Source organism: Sciurus vulgaris, assembly GCF_902686455.1.
Source record: "Sciurus vulgaris genome assembly, chromosome: 5".
In the NCBI taxonomy this organism is placed as follows: Eukaryota; Metazoa; Chordata; class Mammalia; order Rodentia; family Sciuridae; genus Sciurus; species Sciurus vulgaris.
The window spans coordinates 42,870,173-42,897,758 of record NC_136465.1 but is presented as its reverse complement, the minus strand read 5'-3'; the positions used below and the strand labels follow the sequence as shown (position 1 = coordinate 42,897,758).

The 27,586-nt window shown below is 41.2% G+C and overlaps 1 protein-coding gene across 1 annotated transcript in view; it reads left to right on the top strand.

The window, feature by feature from the left end:
- PDGFRL (platelet derived growth factor receptor like) overlaps positions 1-27,586 on the top strand; it is a 55,428-nt gene that overhangs the window by 18,678 nt on the left and 9,164 nt on the right. The window contains exon 3 of the mRNA XM_079142766.1: positions 25,380-25,531. Coding sequence (XP_078998892.1) covers positions 25,380-25,531 — 152 coding nt within the window. The remainder of the gene's footprint in view (positions 1-25,379; positions 25,532-27,586) is intronic.

Here is a 27,586-nt window from a genome sequence, read left to right as displayed (position 1 = left end):
GTAGATGGCCTTTACAATGTTAAGGAATGTTCCCACTATCCCTATTTTTTCCAGTGTTTTGAGCAGGAAGGGATGCTGTATTTTATCAAATGCTTTTTCTGCATCTATCGAAATAATCACGCAATTTGAGGCTATTGCAAATGGAGTTGTTTTCCTCATCTCCCTTTCAGATGTTTCATTGCTTGTGTATAAAAATGCTTTAGATTTATGCATGTTAATTTTATAGCCTGCTATTTTGCTGAATTCATTGATGAGGTCTAGAAGTTTTCTGGAGGAGGTTTTTGGATCCTCTAAATATAGAATCATGTCATCCGCAAATAGTGACAGCTTAAGTTCCTCTTTTCCTATTTGTATCCCTTTAATTTCTTTAGTCTGTCTAATTGCTGTGGCTAGAGTTTTGAGGACAATGTTGAATAGAAGTGATGAAAGAGAACATCCCTGTCTTGTTCCCGTTTTTAAAGGGAATGGTTTCAGTTTTTCTCCATTAAGAATGATGTTGGCCATGGGCTTAGCATAAATAGCCTTTACAATGTTCAGGTATGTTCCTACTATCCCTATTTTTTCTAGTGTTTTGAGCATGAAGGGGTGTTGTATTTTGTCAAACGCTTTTTCTGTGTCAATTGAAATAACCATATAATTCTTAGCCTTAAGTGTATTGACATGGTGGATTATGTTTATTGATTTACGGATGTTAAACCATCCTTGCATTCCAGGGATGAACCCCACTTAATCGTGGCGCACAATTTTCTTAATATGTTTTTGGATACGATTTGCAATATTTTGTTAAGGATCTTTGCATCTGTATTCATCAAGGATATTGGTCTAAAATATTCTTTCCTTGATGTGTCTTTGCCTAGTTTGGGTATGAGGGTGATATTAGCTTCATAGAATGAGTTTGGTAGGGTACCCTCCTTTTCTATGTCCTGCAATACTTTGAGAAATATTGGAATGAGTCCTTCTTTGAAGGTCTTGTAGAACCCGGCTGAGAATCCGTCTAGTCCTGGGCTTTTCTTGGATAGTAGGTTTTTAATGGCTTCTTCTATTTTTTGCTTAATATTGATCTGTTTAAATTGTGTATGTCCTCCTGGTTCAGTTTGGGAGGAGCATATGTCTCTAGAAATTTGTCAATGTCTTCAGTAGTTTCTATTTTTTGGAATACAGATTTTCGAAGTAGCTTCTCATTATGTTCTGTATCTCAGTGGTGTCTGTTGTGATATTTCCTTTTTCATGACAAATTTTAGTAATTTGAGTTTTCTCTCTCCTCTTTGTTAGTGTGGCTAAGGATTTGACTATTTTGTTTACTTTTTCAAAGAACCAACTTTTTGTTTTGTCAAGTTTTTGAATTATTTCTTTTGTTTCAATTTCATTGATTTGAGCTCTGATTTTAATTATTTCCTGTCTTCTACTACTTTTGCTGTTATTCTGTCCTTCCTTTTCTAGGGCTTTGAGCTGTAATTTTAGGTCATTTAGTTGTTGACTTTTCATTATTTTCTGGAATGCGCTCCATGCAATGAATTTTCCTCTTAGTACTGTTTTCATAGTGTCCCAGAGATTTTGATATGTTGTATCATTGTTCTCATTGACCTCTAAGAATTTTTTTTATCTCCTCCCTGATGTTTTCTGTTATTCATGTTTCATTCAATAGCATATTATTTAGTCTCCAGGTGTTGGAGTAATTTCTATTTTTTTATTTTGTCATTGGTTTCTACTCTCATTCCATTATGATCTGATAGAACACAAGGCAGTTTCTCTATTTTTTTGCATTTCCTAAGGGCTGCTTTGTGGCATAACATATGGTCTATTTTCGAGAAGGTTCCATGTGTTGCTGAGAAGAAAGTAAATTCGCTCCTTGATGGATGGAATATTCCATATATGTCTATTAAGTCTAGGTTATTGATTGTGTTATTGAGTTCTTTGTTATATGGTTTCTTTGGTTGGTTTTTGTTTGGAAGATCTATCTAGTGGTGACAGCAGTGTGTTAAAGTCACCCAGAATTATTGTGTTGTGGTCTATTTGATTCCTGAAATTGAGAAGGATTTGTTGATGTACAGGGATGCACCATTGTTTGGGGCATAAATATTTGCTATCGTTATGTCTTCCTGATTTATGGTTCCCTTAAGCAGTATGAAATGTCCTTCTTTATCTCTTCTGACTAACTTTGGCTTGAAGTCCACTTTATCTGATATAAGGATGGAAACCCCCGCTTTTTTACTGAGTCCATGTGCATGGTAGTTTTTTTCCCATCCTTTCACCTTTAGTCTGTGGATGTCTTTTTCTATGAGATGAGTCTCTTGCAAGCAGCATATTGTTGGGGCCTTCTTTTTAATCCATTCTGCCAGTCTATGTCTTTTGATTGATGAATTTAGGCCATTAGCGTTCAGGGTTATTATTGGGATATGATTTGTATTCCCAGTCATTTGGCTTATTTTTTATTTTTAACTTGGCTTGGTTTCTCCTTTGAGTGGGTTTTTCTCTAAGGTAGTTCCTCCCTTTGCTGACCTACATTGTTGTTTTTCTTTTCCTCCTCATGGAATATTTTGTTGAGAACATTCTGTAGTGCAGGCTTTCTATTTGTAAATTCTTTTAACTTTTGTTTATCATGGAAAGATTTTATTTCATCTTCAAATCTGAAGGTTAGTTTTGCTGGGTATAGGATTCTTGGTTGGCAACCATGTTCTTTCAGAGTTTGAAATATGTTGTTCCAGGCCCTTCTAGCTTTTAGAGTCTGGGTTGAGAAGTTGGCTGCTCTGTATTGGTCTTCCCCTATATGTAATCTGATGCTTTTCTCTAGTGTTCTTCAAAATCCTATCTTTATTTTGAATGTTAGGCATTTTCATTATAGGTGTGGATCTGTTGTGATTTTGTGCATTTGGTGTTCTGTAAGCCTCTTGTATTTGATTTTCCATTTCATTCTTCAGGTTTGGGAAATTTTCTGATATTATTTCATTAAATAGGTTGTTCATTACTTTGGTTTGTGTCTCTGTGCCTTCCTCAATCCCAATAATTCTTAAATTTGGTCTTTTCATGATGTCCCATAGTTCTTGGAGATTCTGTTCATGATTTCTTACCATCTTCTCTGTTTGGGCAACTTTATTTTCAAGATTAAATATTTTGTCTTCATTGTCTGAGGTTCTATCTTCCAAGTGGTCTAGTCTTTTGGTGATGCTTTCCATTGAGTTTTTTATTCAGTTTATTGTTTCCTTCATTTCAAGGATTTCCGTTTGTTTTTTTTTTTTTTTTTTTAGAATCTCTATCTCTTTGTTGAAATGATCTTTTGCTTCCTGCAGTTGCTCTTTCAACTGCTTATTGGTATTATCATTCATTGCCTGCATTTGCTCTCTTATCTCATCCTTTGCTTCATGAATCATCTTAATCATGTATAATCATTTTAATCATATAATATGAAATCCTTTTCTGACGTTTCTTCTACCATACTGTCATTGGATTCTATTAATATAGAATCTAGATTTGTTTGGATCATTTTCTTTCCTTGTTTTTTCATGTCGTTCATGTATCTTCCCCTCTAGCAGTGAAGATCTAGGGTATTGCAGATTTCCCCCATAGGCTTATAGTTGCCCTATAGGTTTCCAAAACCTTTTCTTTAAGGGAAGATCAATATTAGCAGTGCCCAATTCAGACACTATGCAATCCTAGACCAAATAGCCCCTAGAGGACATTAACAATATTGTCATAATAAACAGAATGAGTTCAAAAATTATCTTCAGTATAACAAACAGATTTGCAATAAGATCTGCAGTTTCTAATGGGGGACAAAGAGGATGCAGAGGTATGTAGAATGAAGCTGTTAATGGGATAAGAAAAGAATATACAGAAGTTCTAGATAATAGAAAGGGTGAGAGTATAATCAAAAGAAATTGGATGTTAGCATGCAAAAAGGGAGAAAGAGACTCTGAGGGAACAGGTATACAAAAAGAAAAAGAGAGCAAGAAAAGTAAAGAAATGAAAACTTAAAATTGTCCAATAAGGAGATAAAAGAAAATCTACACTATAACAGTCATATAGTATTCAAACCTCCCAGTGTTCAGTAGTCTGATGCATGAGAGGTACCTGACAATGAACTTCAGGTCTCCAGCAGGCGTCTCAGGATGGGACTTGCCCCATCTAAAGATCAGAGCTATGGCTTCCAGGATTATCCAAGATGGCCACTCCAAATGGCCAATCCAAATGTGCTGGCAAATGGGGAGCTGCAGCTTGGATGTGGATGTGGTCAGCTAGAGGTCCTGGAGGTGGGGTGTGGTTGGTCAGGCAGGGGTCCTGGAGGTCGGGTGTGTTTGGTGTGGTTGTGCAATCCTGGAGGCCAGGTGCAATCAGTTGGTTTGGGGGCCTGGTGATAGGGCGCAGTCAGTTGGTCTGAGGATCCTGGCGGCAGGGAGCAGCCAGTCCATGTGAGGGCCCTGGAGGCAGGGAATGATCAGTCGGGCTGAGGGATCCTGGAGATGAGGCTCAGTCAGTCTGGCCAGGGGTCCTATGGGGCCTGGCTGTTGTCTCAAAATGGCGGCAGCCACGTATAATCCTAGAAAACGTTTTAAGGACTCAAAATGAGCGTGAATCTGAATTGAAAAGGAATATCCAGAAGTGGAAAAAAAATTTTTTTTGACTTTTTGACATTAAATAGCATTCATTCAATGCACAGTAGGGGCCTTATAAGAAAGTAAAGACAGATCCTTATGAAACATGTGAAAAATGTGAAAAACATTTACTCATAGTTCTCTACCAACCACAAAAAGTCACAATTTATTTGACACCAGAGATTCAAGAAATGGACTCTTGACATTGCTCCCAGAACGTGATGCCTTTGGACAGCAGAGACGAATTCTTCCTGTGTTTTCTTTTCCTGTGGAATTAGTTCTTGCCAGCATTATGACTGCTTTGGAGTTGGAAGCTCCCCAGGTGTGCTTCCAACAGAGTCTGGTGGTGTTAACCAATATTGGTAGCTTTCTGGAACCAAGTTTACATGTTAGTTACCACATTTATCCAAACAGTTTTCTGAATACTTCATCTTTTCCCACTAAACTGTTAGCTGTTCTCATCATTGATCTAGATAAGCATACATACAGAGGGAGCAATATACGAAGGAGAAAGGGGTCTAATTAACTTGCAGAGCCCCAGGTAAGTGAAAGAGGACCTATGTGGATGTAAACATCATATACATTTGTTTTACCCAAAATGCTAGCTTGTGATAGTCACTTACTAAATGCTTGAATGAAGTAACGTACCTGGTGTATTCATCAAGGCATAACATTTTTTGATAGTTGATTTAAACCTGAAATAAAGAAAAAAAATTAGCCGTCCCAGTAGAATTTGGCCTCTCCTTAGGACTAGAGGAGGCAGAAATCCCTCTGGACCCATGGATTTTTCACCCTGATGTTTTAGCATCAGTTTCTTAGAGACCATCTTGTTTTATAGACTAAGAACACTCACAACTGTGAAACTTGAATGTGGTATAAATATTTTAACCAGCAATAATCATATATATACATGTGTATATATTTGCATATACATATATATTTGTAGCCTACCTATTTCTCATTTTAGTAATAATATGGTGTTCATTTGTGTAATAAAGCATTGTTTTCTCACCTGGTTCCCAGTTTGTGGCTGTGTGAGAGAAGTTCTACTGTCATAATTTGTGCAATTATACGTATTTTAATATAAATCTGTTACTGTGATTGTCTATATGTCTAACACTGAAGCATTCAATTTCCTTAACCAAATCATAAGGAAAATGTGTTATTTCATACATTTCCTCCATAAGAATGAACAATGAACGTGCTATGGAACAAAGAGACCAGACTGAGGTACAGCTAAGTTCGAATCCTACCTTTACCAGTAATTGGCAAAAGTGATTTTTGATTAGTAATTTCTCTAGAATTCGGTTTCTGCATCTGGAATATGGAGATAATATTACATATGGTAGGTACTATCAATAGAACATATGAGCCATGGTAGGTGTTCAATGAATTTTAACTAATTGTTACCAGGCAAAATATATTTCCCAAGGCCACTAATCAATTGATTCTCTGGGATAGTCAATTCTGCCAGGGCTCAAACAAATCAGAATTGTGCATAGCCAGCTTGGCTGCCCATATGGATGATCCAAGAGGTTTTCTGTACCTCTTTCTCAACAATATGTGTACCGATGTTAATTGATGTTTTGCAATGTGGTGTCTATGTCTGACTTCCCTCACAGAAGAGCAAGCCTCTTGGGGCAAAACCCATGTCTGTTGGGCTCATTGGATTCTGAGCACAGCAGACCTCAGGGAATGTTTTATGGTTTCCTTGGGGGCTCATGCTCATGTCAGGAGCCAGTTCCTAGTCATGCATTCATTCATTCAATACTTCAAAATAATTGCCATGAACCCAAGTGTGTCCTTCATGTAGTGAGAGAAGGGTGTGATAGTCTATGATGTAGTATTAAAGTATTTTATGCCTGAAGTGTTGCCACCTGCATATGCCCATGTCTCAGAGCCTATCACTGCTTGACTTTGTGGAGCTGTTAGTCGGTTGACATCCTCTTTTCTCTCCCCTTGGTCTACTCTGTCCCATTCTGTCTTCACTTCTCTCTATTCATCTTAGATTCTGAAGTCCATCATTTCTACTGAACACTAGAATGTGTTTTAAATTCTTCTGCTCTCTGTTCTTCCTTCATTCCCACTTGGAAGATTCTCATTTCAAGGGAAGCTGTTCATCTGCTGTCAGCTTGTGGTCACTGAACTCTACTGGAGGAAGCCACAGAGCTACCCAGATGGGTACCATTAGATTGCGGTCACCTTGATTCAGCCTTGGAAAGCTGAATACATTTCATTAGAGAGCTCACAGTTTCTGTCTTCTTAAACCTCTGCTTCCATCCATCTCTCTCACTTTGAAGCTAATGATGTTATCACCAAATTTATGGAGAAATTGGAGCTAGAGATGCCTTAATCTCTCCCTATCACATGGTCTGCTTCCCTTGTCTTTCAGTTACAGTGGAAGAAGGGTTTTGCTCCCTAAGGTCAAAGGTGTATCAGCGCCCTAGATCCCTACATACTTCTTGGGAACTTTAACTAATACATTAGTTATTATCTCTCTGATCTGGGCTTTCTACCTCTCTATCTTGACTGGCTCCGTCCTTTCTGTAAGTCTTCACCAAATTAAGAATCTGGCCTTGACCTCCATGCACAATCTCTAGCCACCTTCCTCTCTCTTCTCACTGCCACTGCCAGACCCTAAACTCCCAGGTTCACATTTTTCCACTGTGAACCCTTCCTTCCACCTCCTCCTGGCTCCATGACTCCACAGATGACGCATCACCATTAACAAGTTCTCTGAAGCCAGCGTTCACTCTTCATCCCCATGTGACTTGCTCCACTGAGTCCATTCATGGGAGTGAGCCTTCTCCTCTTGGCTTCTACAGCACTATGTTCTTATGTTTTTTTTTTTTTTTTCCTGTGTTACTAGCTCCCCTTTAGAGTCTCCGTCACCTGCTCCAAATCCTGCATTTCCCCAAATGTTGAATATTGGTTCTGTGCCCTCTTCTCACTACACTCTGTCAAATGCCATCAGTTTATCACATGTTGTAGTTGAATGGTTCTTCTGAGCTCCAAATTGGTCTCTTTAGTTGCCTGCTATCGTATTCCTTTGGGTCTTCCATGAGCCTCTCTTTAAACTTCCCTGAGCTCATGATCTTCTTCCACACGTGGTCTTCCTATGTCCTTCAATTCAGTGAATGGCAATAATCCACCCAGTTGCCTCTGACCTGAGGCCTGGGAATCACCTTGGATACTTGCATCTTTTTCACTTCCACATCCAATCAATGAGGCTACTATCTAATTATTCTAGAATTTTCTCAGTTCTTCCTAAAACAACCACAGTGACCCTACTATCTTACTAATTATGTTACCTGCTTTTTCACTGGAGTTTCTCAAGGACCCAGCACACTGTATAATAATCAAATCAGGATTTTTAGCATACCCATTACTTCATACATTTATCTTTTCTTAGTGGTAAGATCATTCAAATTCCTCCCTTGTAGATATTATGAAATATCTTATAGTAACCATAGTCACCCTGCATGGGAGCAGCAGGACTTATTCCTCTTTATCTAACTGTAACATTGTACCTCTTGCCCAGTCACCCTATCCCTCCCCTCTATCCTCCCCATCCTCTGGCGACCACTCAGAAGGAAACAGTCATAGAGGAAAGATAGACCCAGAGTGACATGGTGGTGCACGTGAGTTCTAGAACTCAGGCCCCCTGGTTACTGAGGTATAGATGCTGACCTCTCCTGGGCTCTGTGGTATGTCTGTCCAGTGGCATAAATTTAGCTCCAGGGTCACTCTTGACCTGAGGAAGGTAGCTTCAGAGAAGATAGATTTGTTGATTGTTTTTCTAGCTCTAGATCAGACTAGTAGATCTGATTTTAAATTTAAGGTTCAAAACAGAAATTAAAACTATATACCCATGCAGAGTGTTGCATTTACTTCCTGCCTGGGACAGCCTTGAAACTGATACACTTACAAAAACCATATCATCATCAGAATGTCCACTAGGTGGCAGCCTTCAGCTGTGCTAGAATTGTCTTCTTCCTGCAAAAGATTTCCAATGAGTACTGACTGGCGAAGAATGCACACTTGTGCTTGTGGTCCTTTTATCCTGTTAGGCTATGTAGTGGTCACAGCTGCAAGTTACATTTTAATTGATAGGGAATTAGATTTACTAACAAATTTATTTATTTATTTATTTACTTACTTACTTACTTATTTACTTACTTATGGTATTGGGATTATACCCAAGGCCTCATGAATGTTAGGCAAGCACTCTACCACCGAGTCACATCTCCAACTCATCAAGTCAGTTTTGAAAAGTGATGGGCAGTTGTAAATTTGTGTATCCACACAGGAATATAGTCATGAATATCTCTGAGCCCTGCTGCATCTTCCAAGAGCAATGGCTACTTCGAACAATTTGGTTGCTTCCTCGGAGGCTACTGAAGATTCTGTATTTTCAGGTGCTGAAATTGATTCAATTGTCACTTCTATACTCAGTCCATCCCCACATCCTAGTCACATAGATTACCCCTCTCTTTAAGTTCAGTAACAGCAAAGAGATTTCTTCGTTGTTGTTTTGTTTTGTTTGTGCTGGAAATTGAATGTAGGGTGCTCTACCACTGAGCTACACCCCCAGTTTTAAAATATTTTTATTTTGAGGTCTCCCTAAATGTCCAAGGCTGACCTTGAACTTGCCATCCTTCCAGCTCAGCCTCCCTAGTTTCTGGGATTACATGTGTGAGCCAGGGGGCCCAGTTCCCCTCCACCACAATAGTAGTTGTGACCATTTGTTTAACACTCTGTTTCTTGGGTCCTCTGCCCCCTCCCTCTTTTCCAACAACATTTTTTTTTTTTTTTTAAAGAACCTACTATGTTCAAGTTCCTGTGCCAGGTAGATGCTGGAGATGTGCTGGTGAGCGAAATAGATAGAGCCTCTACACCCATGGAGTTTTTAACCTTCTGGGGAGACAGACTGTGAAATAAGCAGTTTTAAGATCATTGTGCGCATGCCTTGCTCACAGAAATACAACGTCAGGAAGGAGAAAACTCAAGCTGATATCTGAGGGTTGAGAGTCAACCAGGTAAAGGAGGGTGCAGAAGAAGGCAAGAAAATTCCAGAAGGAGAGAGCAGCATGAAGGAAGTACCTAGATGTGAGGAGAGTACAGCACCAGGAACACTGAGCAGGGAAAGTAGGGTGACTAGAGGCAGGGCACAGGGAAGGAGGTGACCACGGAGGAGAGAGGATCCTGGGAGATAAACAGGAAGCAGAACACAGAGGGCCTCGTGAGCCCAGCTGAGCAATGCAGAGTGAAATCTAGGGCAGTTCAGAGCTCTTGACTCCAAGCCTTTACAAATGTGTATACATAAAAAATGCAGAAGCATATAAAGTCACAGCGTGAGAGCTGGTGTTCCTCACTGAGGCTGCCTTCAGGACAAAGACAGCAATGTCTCCTCCCAGTCCCAGGTTTGCCCACTTTCCCTGCATGTACCCCATATTGCTTCCCTCAAACTGGGGCCTGCAGACATACTCATGGGCCTGAGGCTTCTCCACAAGAACTTTTAAGCTTTTTATTTTGGTTTTGCTGCCAATATAAAAACACATTGGTTGAAGAATATTCCAGAGCCCCATTGGTAGTTTGAGCCCCATTGGTACATCAACATGCTTCATTTCCATCTTCTCCCAGAAACATTTCATTTCTTCAACCTTATCGTAATACACTACCAGAGTTGAGAGCGGGGGGAATTCTTGACACAATGCTGAGCCAAGGAAGAATACAAGAAATACAGAATAGGTGGCCTGGCGAATGGCTTAAATAAATCTGTGCTGGTGGGAACCAAGGGGTGCTGGAGATTGGAGCTGAGTGAAGACAAGCTGGGCGATGGGGGGGGGGGGGATTATCCTGGTCCTGCTCCCTGGGCAAGAGCGTCCTGGCATTGTCTTTCAGGATGTGTCTGTGGTGTCTGGTGGGATGTTGGTGTTTTTCAGTCAAGAACTGAAAGTCGGAGCAGTGGGTGGAGCACAGGAGATCTCTCCCATGGCTGGTTCCTCTGAAAACAATAAATAGCTTCTAGAGAGAAGGGGAGGCATCTGGGTTTTCATTTGGCTGCAGTTGGCAGCAGCTCACTCCACCCACAGACAACACAAAGGCGGGTGGCTGAGGAAGCAGACAGCGGGCTTCAGGCCAGTCTATGCAGTTTCTCTAGCCTGGGAAGAGAGGGGTCTGGGACACATTTTAAAAGAAGAAAGATGTTAACAAGTGTTTATAAACAGAAGGATCCCACTGTTGAGAATCTGCAAGACTTTGGTAAATACTGTGAGCCACACCATGGAGGTATAATAAGAGGAAGGTACCCTTTTTCCCCTAATTTATTTTTGTTTTGGTAAAATATGTATGAGAGAGCTGAGGTTGTGGCTCAGTGGTAGAGCGCTTGCTTAATATGTGTGAGGCACTGGGTTTGAGCCTCAGCACCACATAAAAAAATAAAGTTATTAAAAAATGTATGTGATTTGCTGTTTTAGTCATTTTTAAGTATACAGAACATTCACATGTTAGGCAAGTATCTTTTAAGTTTTTTTGTTTGTGTTTTGCTACCAGGGACTGAACTTGGGGTCACTTGACCACTGAGCCACATCCCCAGTCCTTTTTTATTTTTTTTAAATTTTGAGACAGGGTCTCATTAAGTTGCTTAGGGCCTCGCTAAGTCGCTGAGGCTGGTTTTGAACTTGCAATCCTTCTGCCTCAGCCTCCCAAGTCCACGTTGCTGGGATTACAGGCATGTGCCACCCCACCCGATTCTAATTTGAAACTCACTTTCCTTTAAAACTGGTTTTTATTTTCTGATGCATTTCCTTCTTCTCCCTTTGTCTTTGTCCTTACCTGGAGGTGAACTTTGGGTCCAGTTTGCAGTGGAGAATCTAAAGCCTATGCCGTAGCCAAACTCTGGTACATTTCTTCACATGGACTTTATCCCAGAAATTAAAAACCTAGCACGTGCAAGGCACTGAGTTCAATCCTCAGCACCACATAAAGATAAATAAATAAAATTAAGGTTTTGTGTCCATCTAACGACTAAAATTAAAAAAAAACAAAACAAAAAAAAAAAACCCTCAAAAAACAAATAACTCATCCAATCGCAAAGGTGGAGCCGTCTGCTCCCAGACTCTGTGGCACCCGGCCCTTCAACATGTGCCTGAGGTGGACCGCTGGGGGTGGCAGGATAAAAGACTTCTCTGGTGTACTAAATGTTCTGACAGTGTTCAGGTTGTTCAGTGTTCAGGAAAACACGGACATGTCTGTCCAGGACATGGGTGGGGGAGGGCAATAATAGAACCAGTCTCATTGTGCTATCAGGAGAGAATGAGGTCATGCCTGCAAAGTGGTTGGCACACGTAGTCAACTATCTCAATGATGATGAGCTATTTTTATTCACATTACTGTACCTAAAAGAGGTGAGCATAAGAAAGCAGCCCCTTTTTTCAGGAATTTTGTCTTAAGAAAATGCTTTATTTATTTATTTACTTCTAGAAAGTGTTTTAGACTTACATGTCAATCTCCTACAAACTCTATGTTCATGTTAGTTTGGATCTGGAATGTCCCCCCAGAGGCCCAGGTGTTAAAGGCTTTGTCATCAGCCTATGTGGCGGTGCTGAGGTGGTTGAACCTTTAAGAGATGGGCCTAGTGAAAGGTCCTTTAGTTATTGGGAGTTTGGCCTTGAAGTGGGTATTGGACCCCAGCCCCTCCTTCACTCTTTCTCTACTTCCTGGCTGCCAAGAGATTAACACTTTCTTCTGACATGTGTTCCTGTTGTGATATACTGACTCACCATAGGCCCAATAGTAAGGAGCCAAACAACCATGGATGGAAACTTATGGAACTTTGAGCCCAAATAAACCTTTCCTCCTTGAAAGTTGATTATCTTAGCTATTTTGTCACAGTGATGGAAAGCTGACTAACACTGTCCATGACCCTGGAGCATTGATGGATATTCAAGCTGTTTCTCAGGTGCTCTAAGATCCAGCACACTCCCCATCCCCACCATTCTAGCCATTAAAACGGGGGGAAATGTTTTAAACATTTTAAAACAATGTTAAATAAAATTTCATTTCTTGAGCAGTCTGGTAAGTCTAGGTTTGATTATCCCAGACGTTCTGTATATTAAAATATAGTAAGATTGTGATAAAGTCAAGTTAAAATATCAAACCACAGATACAATAAGAACATCATCTCAAAACTATGTTAGATCATTGTGGAGACTGTTGAACAATGGAACATTGTTTATGATATAACTTTAAGTGATTGCAGGTATTTTACTAATGAAATCCTGCTTTAACAATTATGTGTGTGTGTTAGTCAGCTTTTTCACTGCTCTGATTAAATGATCTGACCAGCACAATTACAGAGGAAGAAAAGTTTATTTGAGGGCTCACAGTTTCAGAGTTCCTAGTCCATAGAAAGCCCTCTCTATTCCTTGGGGCTCAAGGTGAGGCTGAACATCATGGCGGAAGAATGTGGCAGAGAGCAACAGCTTATATCATCAGGAAGCAGAGAGAGAGAGAGAGAAAGAATCCACTCTCCAGATACAAAATATATACCCCAAAGCCATGCCCCAATTCCAATCTCCTCTAGCCACACCCTACCACTTCAATTAATCCCATCAGGGATTCATTCACTGACTGGGTTAAGACTCTTACCACCCCAATCATTTCTCTTCTGAACCTTCCTGCATTGTCTCACGTGAGCTTTTGGGGGATACCTCACATCCAAACCATAACAGTGTGTATGTGGGTAAGGTCTGGAGTTTAATGTGCAAAAATGAAAATTGGTGTAATTGTAGCATGAGCATTTTTAATCAAGTATGCCAATATGTAAAATGTAAATAAAGCCATTTTGAAAGGTGCATCAAGCCAGGTGCCATGGCACATGCCTGTAATCCCAGTGGCTTGGGAGGCTGAGGCAGGAGGATCATGAGTTCAAAACTACCCTCAGCAAAAGTAAGATGCTCAGCAACTCAGTGAGACCCTGTCTCTAAATAAAATAAAGATAGGGCTGAGGATGTGGCCTAGTGATTGAGGGCCCCTGAGTTAAATCCCTGGTACAAAAAAAAAAAAAAAAAAAAAGTACATCAGAGGAGAGAGTAAGAAAAAAAGAATAAAATATAAGATATAAAAGGGGACTGGAGATTTAGCTCAGTGGTTAAGCGACCCTGGGTTCAAACCCTGGTACCACTGGAAAACACAGCCACTGCAGGTGAAGGGAAGCCACTTTAGGGCAGGTCCAAGCCCTGAAGACTCTTCCCAGAACCTCACATTCCACATTCCCAACTTGTCTGCTCCTTCCTTGGACCTCAGTGTCCAGTCATCTGGACTTGCTTGGTGCCTTAATGCCCAACCCCTTTGGTTGAATTGCCTCTGGGGCTCGATCCTCATTCTCCCTGGCCTCTGCTTTCCACTTGAGTCTCACTACCCAAAGCTCTTCTCTCCGCCCTGCCCCACTTCTTAGACCCAAGTTGAGATCTGGTGTCTTGCTTTCCTGGGAGGAGAGGTCAAAGTGGAAATGTAAGCCCACCCTTCCTTGTAATGACACTGCTTTTCTTTACAATCTTGACTTGGAATAAGGCATGGGGCAGGGGACCCTGTGTCTCAACTAAAATCAGTGAGAGAATGCTCCCTCATACTCGTATCCACCTAGGTGGCTCTTGAATGGCATAATGTATTGCATCTGCTGGTGTATTGTATTGCTGGTAGCCATTTGGGGGAAAGAGGTGGAGAATCACAATTGTCCACAGAAGATCGGAGGTGTGACCTCAGCAAGTGTCACAGGTTAAGATTAATAGGTGCTCGGCATAAGGGAGGACATGCCAAATAGAGTTATCGTTTGCCTCATTTATTCATTAAAGACAATCCACTAAGTCAGAAAGGCATATGAGAAGAAAACCAGAAATGGTTCCAACCACAAGCAGCTTATGAACTAGTGAGATAAGGACACATCAGATGCAAGTCTAGGACAACCTAAGGCAACTTGTGTCAGGTGTGTGTGTGTGTGTAGTCTTGAGAGAGAAAAGAAAGTGGCTGTTCACGGGGGCTGGAGGCAGACGGATTCAGTAAGTGATCAGTTCCTATTTTGATCAGCTTTTTTGCCACTGTGACCAAAAGACCTGAGAAGAACAATTTTAAAGAAGGAAAAATTTATTGGGGACTCACAGTTTCAGAGATCTGTGTCCATAGACAGGTGACTTCCTGGTTCTGGACCTGAAGTGAGGCAGAACGTCATGGCAGAGGATGTGGAGGAGGAAAGCAGTTCAGGACATGACAGAAAGCAGAGAGAGAGCTCTGCCTACCAGGAACAAAATATAAACCCAAAGGCATGCCCCCAGTGACCCACCTCCTCCAGCCATACCCTACCTGCCTACAGCTATCACCCAGTTAACTCCTATCAGTGGATTAATTCACTGATTAGGTTAAGACTCTCATAATCCAATCATTTCACCTCTGAACTTTCTTACATTGTCTCACAGCTGAGCTTTTGGGGAACACCTCATGTCTCAACTATAACAATCCCCAAAGTGTAAGAGATTGGGGACTAGTACTGTAGTTCAGGGGCAGAGTGCTTGCCTATCATATGTGAGGCACTGGGTTCGATCCTTAGCACCACGTAAAAATAAACAAGTAAAATAAAAACATGCTATCCACCTACAACTACAAAAAATTATAACAATAATAATAATTGTTATGGGGCACAACTAAAGAACAGACCGATCACCACTGAGAAGTCCAAATTTGAGTGTCTTTATTAAGCTGACTGTCTCACACAATGTCCCCAAAAATGGCTATTGGGAGAACAGCCCCGACCACAGGGTTGTAGGGGTTCTTATACCAAAAATCACATTAATCATAAGTGTCTGTTGCTATGATTTGAAATTACACATTAACATCATGAGATCATCGACAGAGGGGGTAGTGGGTCAAAATGACCCTTACCTAGGTACGAACTAAAGAATGGTTGCTAACATCCACACAATTACTATTTACATGGTACATTGTTTAGGAGCAATAGGAATCAAAAGAGAGCAATTCTTTACTACATAGGAGTTGCCATTGTATATTATTAAACATGTCACACCAAGTAACTGATGATGGGCACAGAGGCGGGGTGTTCCCATGGGAGAAGTTTATTTCTTACATAACATGGAGTCTCAGAGCAAAATGGAGTCTGTTTAGTCATTTCCCTTAGAGTCTGGCCTAGAACATTCTCATGGAGTCAGAACTGTCAGCCCATCACATAATCTCTTTAGATTGGGTCCTGAACATAAGAGAGAGGGGAAAAAAGTAGAGACAAGAAGAAGGGTTGTGATCTGCCTCTTGCTCAGGGAACCACTTACCTGGCTTGGATTCAACATTTTACAAATGATTAGGCTAGATCCACAGAGGTTAAGAGAACTTCTCAAGTTTACAACTTTTAATAAAGTAAGCTAGATTTAAGCCTAGTTCCCAACACCTCTGTATCTCTATGTCAAGAAAGCAATATTTCTGTTGGGTGAATTCACATTTCTTTAGGTTTCTGATGTTAGCTCAGAAGATTTGCATCAGTATAAGCAGGTATTTTGAAAAGGTTGGCAAGGGGAGGTATGTAGACATCTTTCCACAGTAAATTCACTGTGCCATGTGTGAATGGGCCCAGGCTCCCCAGCCTTTGAATTCACTATTCTGACTTGGTCATAATACATTCACTGTGACTGTCGGCTTGCTTACTAATGATTGTTTTTCTAACAAGGGTGGCAGAGACTTGCTCCATTGTCTTCTGACCCTTATTCCTCTTGCAGGGCCTATTTTTCCCAGTATACGTGGCTGTGGGCATTCAGCTGAGCAGAGATGGGAGATCTTTTTCCCATGTCACCCACTGAGAAGTGCTGAGGAGCTTACTTTATATAGTAGGATTAGAACAACCAATAAGTAAGAAAGAAGTCTTGCTAAGATCTGGGAGCTTGCAGGGCCAGGGTGAAGCCACAGGGAGGTGGCCCAGTTTAAGAAGCTCTCCGTGTGTAAGAGCCAGTTTGAGAACAAAGTCAGGCTGCACTCCAGTGGATATTATTTTTATTAACCAGCATAAAATGATATCCCAGATATTTTTAGGCCTGCAAAGGAATTCCTGCTGGCCCTGCCTGTTGGAAATTCACATTTTAAAAAAGATGACATGATGTAAAAGTCACCTCCAGGTATTTAAAGTATACAGGAGCCATCTGGGATCACACATTTATAGAGCATTGAGTCTGCAGTTTTATAAGTGGTTTAACTTGTTTTGCTTTTATTATAGTTTTTCTTATTACAAAATAATCCATGGTCATTTGATTTAGAAATTTTGAGACTAGATAGATAAGCAAAAAGAAGAAGGGGTCACTGAAAATCCCAAGACACACTCACTGTTAGTTCTGTAGTATAGAATCTCCCAGGTTTAATTTTACATGTCAGAAAATTTTATCAACATCTATACACACTTTTATGATTATCTTTTCCCTAATGTATCATGAATACTTTTCTGCTTTGTGATTGTGATACCAGGGTACATTTAATTAAATGTCTTGGATCTCTTGGACTCTTGGATTCTGTCCCATTTTCTACTATCAAAGTCATTGCACAGTTATGAAGATAGCAATGACCTGTTCCTGTGGGTGGAATTGTTGGTCCTAGGTTACAAGTGTTTTATTCTAGGTGGCCTGATGGGACTTTTAGTTGAGTGAATCTCTTGTGTGTCAGGTCTGGGTTTGGTTTGTGGTGTCATAGGGACATAGTCACATCTCACTTTTTTCAAATCTGGGAAATATCGGAGGAGGAAAAGGGCTTTCCCTTGATAGAGAAGCCAGATGCATTGGATAGAGAGGCAAAGAATGACAGCATCAGATGGCTGGAAGGCTGGTAGGAAATGTGGAGGGGAGCTCCCAGCATGGTACTAAGAACCCGGCCCGTGCCAAGGGAAGCTCTTGGAGAAATGAGAGTGGCTGGCAAGGCCAGAGGGAATCGTATATGTGATCTCCTGTGAGATAGTGGAAGAGTGCCTAGTGTTACTTCTTTCCCAATAATATAGAAAAACTGGCATAAGTTGTAGTAGAAAGAACTTCATTATGTTTGCCATACATTAGCATAACTCGTTGGAATAGAAATAGCGTAGTGATAGTGCAAGAATTTGGAATTGATTCTTGAATAACATTCAAACATGGAGACATATGATAGATAATAATAGATCAAGATGGCAGATGAAAGGGAAAAAATAACAGAATGAATCAAACAACATTACTCTATGTAAATTTATGATTACACAAATGGTATGCCTTTACGCCATGTACAAACAGAGAAACAACATGTATCCCATTTGTTTACAATTAAAAAAAAAAAAAAAGATGGCAGATGACAGGTAGGTAGATAGATTCTAGCCTAGTTTCTGATATTGGACCTCTTTGAAGTTCCTTACTTGGCATATTTGGTTCTTTATGAGTTCTCACACATGTCTTTTTTTTCTTTCTTTTTTTAAAAATGTGAATAGTGACAGCCTCAATGTGTTTTGCTCAGCTGCCTGTTTCCCAGGATTTGCTCTGTTCATATGGCTCCATCCGCAGCATATCGTGGAGTACTTCTTTTCTGACACATTCTTAAATTAAGACTTAGCGTAAACACAGGCCCTCTCCAAACACTTGAAACTTGTACCAGCAAACACCCACGAGTCTTTATTTCCCTTGGTTCTTGGCACAGTTCTTCACATGTGGTCGAAGCTAACCAATTAATTGTTGAAATGAATATTGAATAAGGAGGATGCATTTTTTGCCGTTTACATTTTTGCACTTTTACATTTATTGCCCCTTACATTTTTGTTTTATGCCAATGGAGGTAACACAGAGTGTCCAAGGCAGAAAATCTGAGTTTGACACTAAGTGGCCTGGGAAAGTTATTTAAAACGGAGCTTCCAATTCTCCTGTGGCTCCAGCACTTCCTGTATAACCTCGGGAAAGTTTCCTAAGCTGCCTTGCCTCTGTTTGTTCCCTCCAACATGGGAATGACAGATAGCACCTCCCTCACGGGGCTTCATGAGAATCAAGTAAGGCGAAATGGGTAAAGGGCTTATGTCAGTGCTTCTATTAGACTCTACTTAAGTAGTTATAGTTTTTAGTTTCAGCAGCAGCAGCTGACAAGATTAAGAAAAAGTAACATGTATCTTGGGTACTATCAGTTATGTACCTGATTGTTTTATTTTTAATTTTTTTTTAGTTGTAGATGGACACAAGACCTTTAGTTTTTGTTTTTATGTGGTGATAAGGATTGAACCCAGTGCCACACACTTGCTAGACAGATGCTCTACCACTAAGCCACAATCCCAGTCCTGTACTTGATTCTTAATAACTGGTTTTCCTGCCCTTGTTTCCTTCAATTAGTTACTGGATGATTAGATGTGGATTTAAGTAGAAAAGTAGTTGGGCTGAGGATGAAGCTCAGTGGTAGAGTACCTGCCTAGCAGCTACAAGGCCCTGGGTTTGATCCCGAGCACTGCAAAAACAAACAGAAAATGGGGCATCATTTTGAATACTGGCATGACTTAAACAGATTGCCCATGTGTTTGTAGGTGTGACCCTGTTTAATCAGCATTACAAGCAAGTAGGAGCCACCATTTCTTGGTCAAAATTACTTCATTTCATTTTGGTAGGATGGAAATTCATACCCTTTTCAATTACAAACATCCATAACCTGTGTCTATACAGCACTAGATTAGATGCTTTGCCACTTAATAGCCTGGGACCTGGGACAAGTTACTTTTCTAAGGTTCAGTGTCCTCATTAGCAAAAAGAAAAAAATAGTACCTCCATGCTAATATGGTTATGAGAATTAAAAGGGACCATAATAATGATGACAACCTTTAAAAATGTATCGAGCACTTTGTGCCAGACACTGTGCAGTTTCAAACTTATCTGGAGAGCTTAGCACAATGTTCAGCAATCCATATGTTATGACTTGGATGTGAGGTGTCCCCCAAAAGCTCACATATAAGACAATGCAAGAAGGTTTGGAGGAGAAATGATTGTGTTATAGCCTTAACCTAATCAGTGAATTAATCCCTGATGGAGTTAACTGAGTGGTAACTGGAGGCAGGTGGGGTGTGGCTGGAGGAAGTGGTTCATTGTGGGTGTGGCTTTGGGGTATATATTTTGTATCTGGAGCATGGAGTCTCTCTCTCTCTCTGCTTTCTGATCACCATGTGAGCTGCTTCCCTCCACCACACTTCTGCCATGATGTTCAGCCTCACCTTGAGTCCTGAGGAATGGAGCCAGCCTTCTATGGACTAAGACCTCTGAAACTGTGAGCTTGCAAATGAACTTTTCCTCCTCTAAAATTGTTCTGGTTGGGTCTTTAAGTCAGTCGATAAAGCTGACTAACACACCATGAATGACTGTTTTTACTACAAGTCTGAAGAGGTAGGTGTAGCCAGACCCTGAAGGGCGGGAGCTGTAGCTTAGGAGACAGATCATGGTGGAGCAGGAGTCTGGTCAGGCTGGATCTAAAGTCCACCATCTTACATTTTACATGGCCACTCCCTCTCACCAGAGCCCAAACAACCAGTGTCCAGTCAAAACTTTCTCTGCTACGCATCTTCCTAATTTCTCCTCTAAGGAGATGCCCTTCCTTTGGAATGCATGTCTCCTGTTTGTACATGTTGAAATCCTTCTCTAATCCCAAGTCCCTCTGGGCCTTCCTGGTTACCATCCTTGGAATGCCCAGGGAACTTGCTATAGGGAATTTGAGAGTAGAGAACTGCTGCCTAGACATCTTTGCCTCCTTCCTCTCTGCTCTAATGCCTCCCATTTAATTTGTGCTCATGAAGTATTTATGGTACTAATGAATAATTAACTTATAACTCAGAGCTCACCCTCTGCTTTTAGCTTGCAGAGTCTGGGGGAAGGATTCCACCATCGTTACCTGGTCACTGCCCAGGTGAGCCGCGTAATGGCCCCTGACTCTGGGAACTGCCAGCTCCTTCCTTCCTTTGTGTCATCCCTGGACTTGGGGCCCTTCCAGAAAAGAGTAGGTTGGGCTGAATGCAGAAAGTTTCAGCCCTCCACTAATGGGAATAAGACTGATAGCAAAAGCCATGGGAGCCTGTTGGAGGAAACCTCCAATCCCCAGGAATCTTAAATTTTGAACAAATGCTGTCCAGATTCTGGCCTTGTCCATCACCAAGCTCTCTGTAGGTCAGGGCTAGAAGAGCTAGTGAAGAAGTCAAAGCCAAGATGAGCTGATGTGTAGGGATGTTTGGAGCTGCTCCAGTTAATGCCAGTTCTTCTGATCTTATTCCATTTCTAATCTTAGTCCACCTCTTTTTCTCCACTCAAACATCCTTCACTTCTTCCATCTCTGCAGGGTTATTCAGTGGTTAAAAGAGAAACAAGGGTCTTTGGATGAAGTTCTTCCTTACAAACAGTGGCTCTAACAGGGCTCAGTGAGTCCTTTTCTCCACTTCGTGACAGACATAGCACCCAAAGGTATTAGGTCATATCCCAACCCCTTGGGCAGTATGCTGTTTGGACTGTGCAAGACCATTAGTAGAAATGGACATTTTAAATCCAGGTATTTAAACTGTAATCCTGCTAAATAATTTGTTTCCTGTTTTAAATGGTTTGCACAGAAGAGGGGGTGGAAAAATGTAGAAATGTTTTCCAGTGCATTTCCTTCCTTCCACCCCCAATCCTGCTAAAGATACAGCATGAGGATTTCATGGTGGCAGTAGGCTTATTCCCAGGTGTTAGATTTTTATGTGCCTGTTTATTTTCCTGGTAGGAATGTCATCTTGTACTTACTATCACACAATAGGAGCAAGTGCTGGGCCCAGAGAAGGTGTTCAGTAAATCCATTGATTGCCTGCTAGTTTTATATCCTGGTTCTGAGTTCTACAGGGAGGTGGCCTGATATCATGGTCCAGATGAGGAGACCTCTACCTACATTTTCTCTCTGTTTTGCCCTTTTTTATCTGCTGAAATCCAAATCCATCCTTAAAGCTGAAATTGATCTTCTACTAGTTGGCTGAGACATTCATTCTGCCAAATGAAGTGTGTGTGTGTGTGTGTGTGTGTGTGTGTGTGTGTGTGTGTGTGTGTGTGTGTATATCTCATAAAGGCATCTGAGTCTGTCAGGCATCCATTTCTTGAATCTTTCTCCTGTGATTTTCTTTGATTCCCTTTCCTGAGTCTTTTCCTCCCCTCTATTCACCTAGTCTTTTCCCAATGACTAGGTTTTTTGTTGTTTTGATACCAGGGATTAAACCCAGGGGCTTTCAACCACTGGGCCACATCCCCAGCCCTTGTTTTTTTAAAAAATATTTTATTTAGTGTCAGGATCTCACTAAGTTTCTAGGGCTTCACTAAATTGATGAGGCTGTTCAACACTTGGCGATCCTCCTGCCTTAGCCTCCTGACCTGCTGGGATTACAGGCATGTGCCACCACACCCGGACACCCCTTAGTTTTGTCCTCAACATCTTCTACTCTTTTTCTTCTTGAATGTGTTTATTCCACTGGCTTCTGCTCTTACCTCTATGTAGATGAACTCCCACAAATGCAAATCATACTTAAATAACCCACATTTCATCTCAAATTCGAAATCCCCCATGAGGAGTTTATTATTTTTACCAAATCTCCATTTACTTCCCAACTATTCCATTCCACTCCATTACAGACCCATTATTTCTGACACAGAAATACAAATTGAGTGGCCATTCTTTTTTATTATTGTTTGTTCTATTTAGTTAAACATGATAGCAGAATGCATTCTGATTCATTGTACACAAATGGAGTACAACCTTTCATTTCTCAGGTTGTACATGACGTAGAGTCACACCCTTCATGGAATCATACATGTTGAGTGGCCATTCTTGATTCATCTTATACCATCTGTCACAAATCTCCTCCATTTTGGATTTGCTTAGGTTCCATCCCAGGTCCCAGTGCTCGTGCTTCTCTTTGCACAAATGGCAGCAGTGTCCCCAGCTCTACCTGTTCTTCCTTACCCTCCTACTCTGCCCACACCTTAGCTATGGTGGTCCTATCACTTCCTACCTTCTAAACTAGGTATGTGTTGGGGTCCCTGCTGCTTGGTGATTGAACTCTGTATACTCTCTTGCTCCTCTCAACTACATGCCTGCGACCTGCCAACCTGCTGCTCTATCTCATTCTGCAATGGATGAAACCCCCAAGTCATTATTGGTTCTTCCCCTCACCACACACAAGGGCCTCTGCAGACCCTGGTATGACTTGCTGTGTCCTGAGCTGTATGGTTGCTGCCTCTTAGTCCCTTAGCTATCCATCCTCCTTCCCCTACCTTCCAAAGTCTAGTTTGTCTCACCTCCTCCTCAAAACTACCTTCAACCTCTTCAACCCACAGTGAGGAGCCCCTTTCAGAAATTCTGTCTCTCTTGTTGTGAGGACCCCTTTAGTTATATTTGGATCTTTTCATAGATTGATTTTAACTTCCTAACCAGATGGTAATCTCAAGTTTCACTGTTTTTATTTGCTCTGCTGTCTCTCTCCAGTGTTGAGTGTGTGCTGTTTTTCATTGCTTTAGTAGTATTCACAATAACTACTCTCAATCTTTCATTATGTGTAATTACAAATAACTAGGATAATACACCAAACCAGGCATTGCATGAAGTGCTTGATATCACTTGCTTGTCTAATGAGTGCATATTCAGTAACTTAGGAAAACTTGTTCTGTGGGTCACCAAGCTGTGGGTCTCAGGGAAGTCATTTCTGGGACTGAGTTTCTGCATGTGCATGGTCGCTAAATTTCCATTGCTGTAAAACGCTTGAAAAGAGAAAAGGCTTACTTTGGCTTGCGGTTCTGAAGGATTCAGTCAGTCCATGATTGGTTGGCCCCATTGCTTTGGGGCCAATCATGGAGGGAGCATGGATGTCACATCATGGAGGTAGTACACGGTGGAGCAAAGCTGCTCTCCTTATGGCCCAGAAGTGAAAGAAGAAGAGGAAGAGGAAGGGGCTAGGGTCCCACTATCCCCTACAAGGGCATGCCCAGTGACCAGAAGACCTCCCAGTAAGCCCCACCTCTTAAAGGCTTTGCCATCTCCGTGGGCTGGCAACCAAGCCTTTATTTAGCATGTGGGCCTTTGGGACTCCAGATCCAAACGATAGCACTTGCAAAACAGAGAACTGATCTCCAAGTTCTTTCCATTTCCAACTCCATGGTTGAGCTATATTTCACTTGTATTTAGGGAATCCTCACTGTGTCCTTGACACAGATTTGTCACTGTGTACTCTGACAGATATGGCGCAGTCCCTTCCCTTACTACCATCTGGGTAATAACAGGAAGCCAGGGGTATCTGAGTAGTAGAGAGCAAGGGAGCCAATGACTTCATTAGGAGAAAGTGGGGAGATTCCTGAGAGTCTATTGTAATTAGAAGCTTCCTGAGGGAGGAGAGATTTCCGTTCAGTTTAAAGGAGGCAGTTGATGGAGTGGGAGTACAGAGATGCCTCCTGGCAGGACTGTTGAGCACAACAAGCTATTCAGAAGTGAACTAGAACAGGGTCGTGGTTAGGACCCACTAGCCATTTTGCATGTGCTAAATTTAAAGTAGTGACTGACCATGCTGATAATGCTGTGAGATGAAACAAGAGAGTCTCTATCAGAAAGGCATGTGGCTCTCAGAGGAGTGAACGTTTGGATATTTGAGAGGACTACTCAGATTTAAACCATTTATTTTGACATTCCCCTGTACTGAGACTCATGAGCCACAAGACAGCATCCATTGCAAGGACAATACAGCTATTCCTATTACCGTGTAGTAGAATTCATTATCATTACAATCGGTCAGTACTAGTATTTGAAAATAGCAAATATGTCTTTCTTGATTTCAAAAAGGAATTGAAAGGGTTTGCAAACATATTTGCCTGGCAACAAAGTGAAAGTATGAGAGAAAGAGAGAAAATAAAAATAGAAGTAATAGGGTGAGACTGGAGAAAAAGCCCAAAGGTCCAAAGACATTAAATAGGTTGCAGACCTGGGGCACAACTTGCTAGAAGCCAATGCTTTTTTTTTCCCCTAAAGGAAAGGGTTTTGTTGTGATGGTGGTGTTGTTGGTGTTAGTTTTAGTTTTTTTCTTAATATGATGATGTATCATCTCTAAGATTCCATGCTTATAGCCAGAGACTTATCCTTTTTTAATTTGTTCTTTTTAGATATACATGAAGGTATAGTGTATTGTAACATATACATATATGGAGTATAATGTATTCTAATTAGGATCCTATTATTGTGGTTGTACATGATGTGGAGTTTCACTGGTGGTGTATTGATATATGACCATAGGAAAATTATGTCTGATTCATTCCACGGTAGAGACTTATTCTCATTGATGAAAAGGATTTTGTATATTGAATAATGCTCTTGTGCTTTCATTCATGTTGTTTGCTTTTAAAAGAACTCATTAGAAACCATGGCTAAAAGCAAAACACCAGCCTGAGGCTTTTTGGCTGAGCTTCTGAGGTCGTGCTGCTAATATACCCACCATCTTGCTCGAGAAAACCCCAATTCTGAGGCCAAAGAGAATTTCCTTTCCTTGGAAAACCCAACTGTCATTTATTATTTTCTTTTAGGAAAGGGTTTTCTCTCTGCTTCCCCCACACCCCATTTCCTCCCAAACACACTCTGATTGCTTTGTGCCATCTGAGAGGGCCTGAAGTCACTGGGTGTTTACATCAGAGAACAATAGAGCAGAAGAGTGGTGGCTGGAAGGCCCCCAGCCTGGCTCTGACCTGTCCTGGGTCCCTGTCTCTCTTATATTCATAGTGTGAAGCAGCATGAGCGCTACAGCCAGCTGACCCTGGTCAACTCCACTGCGGCTGACACGGGCGAATTCAGCTGCTGGGGCCAACTCTGCAATGGCTATATCTGCAGAAGGGATGAGGCCAAAACAGGGTCCACCTACATCTTTTTTACAGGTAATGTTTGATACATTAATGGAACTCTTCAAACTTCTGGAGTTGGCCCAGAACTGGGGTTTCCACCACATGCTGAATAGCCAATAATGACAGTAAGAGTCCTCCCTGTTTAGGTAAGGACTTTATATCAATTACTTCATATAAGTCCTACAACAACCCTTCAGGGTAAGTACACATATCATTTCCATTGTTAAAATGTTGGAAAGTGGAAGTTTAGAGAGATTAAATAAATCTTCAAGATCGCACAGTGAGGAAGTGATGGTATCAGGATTTGAACACAGAACTGATTCCAGGGTCTGTACCTGAGTGTCCAATATGATACCCACTCTACACATGTGGCAATTTAAATATAACTGAGTATTAATTATAATCCAGCAAAATTTAAAACTCATTGCCTCAGTCACACTTGCCACATTTCCTGTGCTCAATTGCAACATGTGGCTGTGGTACTGGAGTGAACGCATAGATTGGAAACTTTCTATCACCACAGAAATTTCTGTTGGATGGCAGGGCTTTGACTTCTTCACTCTGCTCTCAGAACCTATGACCATCTCTCTGGGACCCCCACAGTCACAGGATGCTTTGCTAAAGACCTCCTCACATTTATTCTTATGAGTACATGAACTAAAGTTTAGGGGGGCAGGGTTCCCAATGGGTGTGGCCTTTGTGGCTCTAGTCCCTGTCCCTGAGCCTAAGCATGGTGCCTGATGGCATGCAGGTGAACGTGGAAAACTTCTCCCTTGCAGTGCCAGATATGGTGAGCAAATTGGAGCTTGCACTTTGAGAGACAGGTGTCGCAGAGTGGTCCCCTAGCCTTCTTCCTCTGAAGAGCTCTTTAAGCTCTGAAGTTGGGGGGATGAAATTCTCAACAAAGTTCAGAGGTTAAGAATCTTGCAAATTCCACCTCCTGGTACTGTTGTTGTCCAAGTTATTTCAGATAAAGCCAGAATCTTTTCTTGGTGTCAGGAGGGGATTCTCATGAGATTTGTTTGCATCCCCAGTTCATCTGTCTTTCAGACCTAGAGTGACTTATTATGCCCAAATGAATCTACACCTTGGTCATTAATTCTTTAGTAACATCTCATGGGTTTTCCCCTTTCTTCAAATAGCTCCTTTCTGGCAAGAGGTAACATTAGCCAGGGAGGGGGTATGTTACAATTCATTTCCATGACATCCCTAGGAAATAATAAAATCTATTTTTTAAATGTTTTAGAAATGGTAATGCTAATGCTGAGATTCAAAAAGGCAAATGACTTTTCCAGTGTTCCATGACTTTTAATGACAGAGTAAGGAGTTGAATTCTATTCCTCTGACATAGGACACATGTTATTACTGCTTGGACTCTTTTAAGAACAAGGACAAGATGGTAGATGGACTGATAGACATTAGCTAGCATAACTTGCATCATCAGGAGAATTGCTAATGGTTGTTCACAGGCAATTCCTTTGGGTCTTCATTTTGGTGTACTACACAACATCATCCATGTGTCCTTTGTATTATCCCACACTGCAAAGCAACAGTGGAAAAAGCAACAGATTAAGACAAGAGCGAGCCCATTCCCATATAAGGATGGACTCCATCTTTCAGACTGCAGAATGAAGACTCTTTGTCAAGATTAGCACTGTGCATCATGTCTTCCCAAAGTATTGTTCAAGGTTTTGAGCTGAAGGTTTCACTTAAGTAGAATGTCCTAGTAGGTTTATGGACTCTCCTTGAATTTTGTAGGTCTTCACTGAAGTCTTTTTGTGAACTAAAAGAGGACTAAACCATTGATTTCAAAAAACCTGGGTCAAAACAGGAAGTGATCAAATATGTTGTATAATTTTTAAATTCCCTAACACTAAGTTAAAGAGTCCATTTGATTTTCAGAGTAGGGTTTGGCACTTTGTCTTTTTAGGCATGGGTGGATTTGAAAAAACCAAGATGGGCCATTCCAGAAGTTGAGGTTCCTGCTGCTGGTTCTTTCAGAACATATGCTGCTCAGCTGCCCATGCAGAGAAACGTCTGCTGTTTATTATTTTGTGTTTCCTAGAGTTTGACTGAAAATATCGTGAA